This window comes from Pteropus alecto, unplaced genomic scaffold (genome assembly GCF_000325575.1).
Source record: "Pteropus alecto unplaced genomic scaffold, ASM32557v1 scaffold159, whole genome shotgun sequence".
NCBI classification, from domain to species: domain Eukaryota; kingdom Metazoa; phylum Chordata; class Mammalia; order Chiroptera; family Pteropodidae; genus Pteropus; species Pteropus alecto.
Genome location: NW_006443122.1, coordinates 889,420 through 893,433, shown reverse-complemented (window position 1 = coordinate 893,433; position 4,014 = coordinate 889,420). Strand labels below are relative to the sequence as shown.

Below are 4,014 nucleotides of genomic sequence, written 5' to 3'. Positions count from 1 at the left end.
TCGGCTTTCTGGTCTCGATTGAACTTCTCCAGCTCCTGAGCCAGGGTAGCTGCTCTCTTGCTGGCTTCTTCTTTCAACCGGTGGTATTTCTTCACCTGTGTTAGAAACAGGGAAGGAGGACACGGATGACCAGTCAGTCCATGTCAGCCCAGTGATCTCCCTATCCCCCCAACCCTCCTAGAGCTTACCTGATTCTCCTCCAGAGTCAAGTCTCTGCCCTGACTCTGACTCTCCTCTTCCATCCGTTCCTCAAATTCCTGCCGGGCTTTTTCCACTGACAGCATCTCCTTTTCCAGCTCATCCATGTCGCCTTTACGCTTCTTGTAATGCTTCTGAGCATTCTGTAGGGACTTCTTGGCTGCTTCTAACTTCTTGATTTTGTGGGAGGTATTCTCCTTGGCTTTGATGTACTGAGGCCGCTTCTGGTTCAGTTCTGAATCCTTTTCCCTTTTGCCAGAGGGGAGGGGGAAAACCAGTTAATACTGTTGGAGAAGGGAGAGTTCCCACACCAGCCAGCCTCAAGGAATTGCCTAAAAGAACAACAGCCAGAGGCCCCACAGATCCTCAAAAAAGGGGAAGTCTGACTACTCCCTGGAACCTTCGGCCTGGCATTCCAGCCACTCCATAAGATAAAGCTACCATCTCAGCCTCAACCAGCCAGGCCAGACCCCTCAGTAACAACTCCCAAGAACACCCTATCTTCGCTTAGCTGTCCCCTATCTGATCTAACCTTTCCAAAGTCCTGTCCTTTAAACTTCTAGCTCCAGTTTTCCTCTTCTAGGAAGGCATTCCCAGCCACTCTAATACCTGAGCCTCTCATCGCTTCCTCTCGCTTGGGAAGGCCACCACCCCTTTCAAGTTCTCCCTCTTCTGAGTGCCTATCTACCCAGAGCCTGAGTAACTAGACTCTATTTGTCTAAAATGAAAGTCAAGAAACGTGCCTGGTTCTGGCCAAAGTAAGTCAAGGGGAAAACAGAGAAAGCAGTGTGAGCACTGGACTCTAGGTTTAGGGAAGCCCTAGAGGATAGTCTCTTGGTTTCCCACAAGTTGCAGGCCAAGGCCTGCCTCTTACTTGATCTCCTTTTCAATCTGCTGCTGTTCCCGCATCATTTTGCCCAGCTCCTTCTTCTTCTCCTTTAGTTCATCCTCTACCTTGTCCATACGCTTCTTGTCCTTTTCAATTTCCTTGTTCTTAGAAGCCAGTTCCTTATTGAGCTTCTCGATTTCTACTTCATTATGATAAAGCTTAAAGAGCTGAAGCTGTACCTGAGCTCGCACCACCTCATCCTTCAGGCGCTGGTAGCGGTCAGCCTGTGCAAATACGGGCATGGAGGCAGGGGTGCATCAGTAAGGCACTGGCTCCCCATGCTGGCCCCTCAGGGCCCAGAGGTAGCCTGGCCACCTACCTCTTCTTTCTCCTGTTTGGCTTCCTTGCGTTCAGCCGCGATGTTTTTCTTACGATGGTAATTAAATTGTGTGTCCTCTTCAGCTTTCACCATTTCCTTCTTTCGCTTGTCATACTCCTGGGCTAGCTCCCCAGAGCGACTGATTTCTTCAAATAGAGCTGTCCTCTCTTTGGGGTTCTTCATGGCAATAGATTCCACAGCACCCTAGTAAAGGTCAAAACACTCTCCCCACTTAGACCCTAACCAGCCCAGTTCTCCTACCTACTCTCACTCAGTCATTCAGAAAAAGCTCACTGACACCCTCTCACACTGGGTGCCACATTTCACACTGTGCTTTGAGGACACATTCCTGGCCTTTTGAAGTGCATGCGGAGCAGGACACAGAAGCAAAGCCAACACTGTGTGTTATGTGCAATGACAGAAGTAGCAGAAAAAAGGACTAAATGAAGCTTGGGAGCAGGAGACTGGTAGGGGTGTCTATATGGAAAAGATTACCAAAGTTGACATCTAAACTGAGTTTGGAAGATAGGGAAGAACCAATAAAGAGAGACGAAGCCAAAGAAAGCAGGTCAATTTGGGGAACTGTAAATGGTTTAATTAGGCTGGAGCATAGGACTAGAGGGGGAGAGTATTGACAGATGAGGCTAATGAGGTGGGCAAGAACCAAAGGACGGTGATGACAGTAGTTTGGATTTCATGCAAAGGCAATGGTTCCTAGATGACAGTAGTTTGGATTTCATGCAAAGGCAACGGTTCTCAAACTTTAGCATACATCATCATTACCTGGAGAGCTTGGTCTAACACAAATTGTTGGGCTCCACCCCACAGTCTCTAAGTCTGTAGGTCTGGGATGGGGGCCCGAGAATGTGCATTTCTAACATGTCCCCAGTTGATGCTGATCTGGAGACTATAATTTAAAAACCACCATCGTTAGGCAATGAGAAATCGCTGAAATATTTTAAGGAGAGAAGAGAAAGAAAAAGATTTCTGCCCTCATAAGATGAACCTGGCCTAGGGGACGAACTGGAAGAGGCCAGACTGGAGTCAGGAAGCCCAGTGAGGAAGCTGCTACATTAGTTCAGAGGAGATGGAGCTGGAGATAGAGTAGGCCCAAGGGTTGGCAAAATGCAGAGAGCCAATAATTGTTAAAAATGCCCACCTGAAAGACAAGGAAGTTACGAGCTTTGATGAGAATGCCCAACTTCTCTAATTCCTCACTGTACTCATGTAGCTGGACCACTTTGTTGTTGATCTTGTACTCAGAGGAACCCCCTACAAGATAATACATGAGTCAGCCAAGGGTCAGGTCTCCCTCCCACCCCAGCCAGCTAGTCTAGCCCACCTCTCAGGAACCAAGGAGAGCCTTCTGGCCAGCCTCACCCACCAACAATGACACGGGCAAAGGTGCGGTCCTCAGCACCCTCCTCGGAGTAGACCATGCTGACGAAGGCCCGGTTGGCAGCTGGCTTGCCCACAGGAGCTCCGTGGATCAGGTCCCTCAGGGTCTTTACCCGCAGGTTGCTGGTTTTTTCACCCAACACAAAGCTGATGGCGTCCATGAGATTTGACTTACCTAAGGGAGGAAGGGAAAAAGTAGAGGAGAATTCAAGAAGGGGAGAAGAAAAGGAATAAAAGAGACATTGAGAGGAACAGAAATGTTCCCTAACCACTCAGTGCTCAGACTCATAGGAGGTGAAAATATTGCTCTACCTCCATAAAGCCTGGGCCCAAACAAAGCCCAGAATCAAAGGCTTAGAAAAACAGTCCTTTTGCAGTTATTACTTATAGCAGTCAAAAACCAGAACTCCATCTAAGGTAATGGTATGTTCAAAGAATAGATTGTTCTACAACCTTTAATGACATGAGGAAAAAACCCACAATAGGATAAACAAGCAAGATACAAAATCTAACATACTTTGATCTCAACCAAGTTTAAAATAAACAACGGGGCTGGAGGAAGGGAGGAAATAGGGAGTTGTTGTTTAATGGGTATAGAGTTTCAGTTTTGCAAGATGAAAAAGTTCAGGAGATCGGTTGCACAGCAATGTGAATATACTTAACACTGCTGAACTGGACACTTAAAAGTGGTGAAGATGATAAATTTTATGTTATGTGTATTTTACCACAATTTTTAAAAAGATATAGCCCTATTGTGTTACAATATGAAGGACACAGCATCATCTATGATCTTGCCAAAAATATTTAACCTGAATTTAAATTAAAACAAGCCTTTAGACCTCCCTTCAAGTTGACAGGAAATAAAATGTTTTAATGAATGTCTTCTTTGAGGCACTCAGACCAGTGATGAAGATACAAGACAAAAGAAAATAAATGTTAACATATATCAAGTGTCTACTCTATACAATTCACTAAGGGGAATCAAGGAATGCCTTGTGGAGGTGGACATTGAAGAATGGGGGAAAGAGAGGCAGTCAGACAGACCAAAGGCCTTTTCGAAACAGCTGGGTATACAAATCTACCCATGGTGAGGGGACTAATACTAAGAGGTACATCCTGGCTCTTTCCACCACACCAAAATCCTAAGAAACTGGAGTGGAACCCCAAGCATTAGCCTTTAGGCCAGTGTTCTCAAATGAGGTTGGGAGGG

The 4,014-nt window shown here is 46.2% G+C and overlaps 1 protein-coding gene across 1 annotated transcript in view; it reads right to left on the bottom strand.

Moving 5' to 3' along the window:
• SMC1A (structural maintenance of chromosomes 1A) overlaps nucleotides 1-4,014 on the bottom strand; it is a 35,932-nt gene that overhangs the window by 28,424 nt on the left and 3,494 nt on the right. The window contains exons 2-7 of the mRNA XM_006922951.3: nucleotides 2,791-2,979; nucleotides 2,566-2,678; nucleotides 1,407-1,610; nucleotides 1,073-1,311; nucleotides 189-447; nucleotides 6-95 (exon numbers count right to left, since the gene is read on the bottom strand). Coding sequence (XP_006923013.1) covers nucleotides 6-95; nucleotides 189-447; nucleotides 1,073-1,311; nucleotides 1,407-1,610; nucleotides 2,566-2,678; nucleotides 2,791-2,979 — 1,094 coding nt within the window. The remainder of the gene's footprint in view (nucleotides 1-5; nucleotides 96-188; nucleotides 448-1,072; nucleotides 1,312-1,406; nucleotides 1,611-2,565; nucleotides 2,679-2,790; nucleotides 2,980-4,014) is intronic.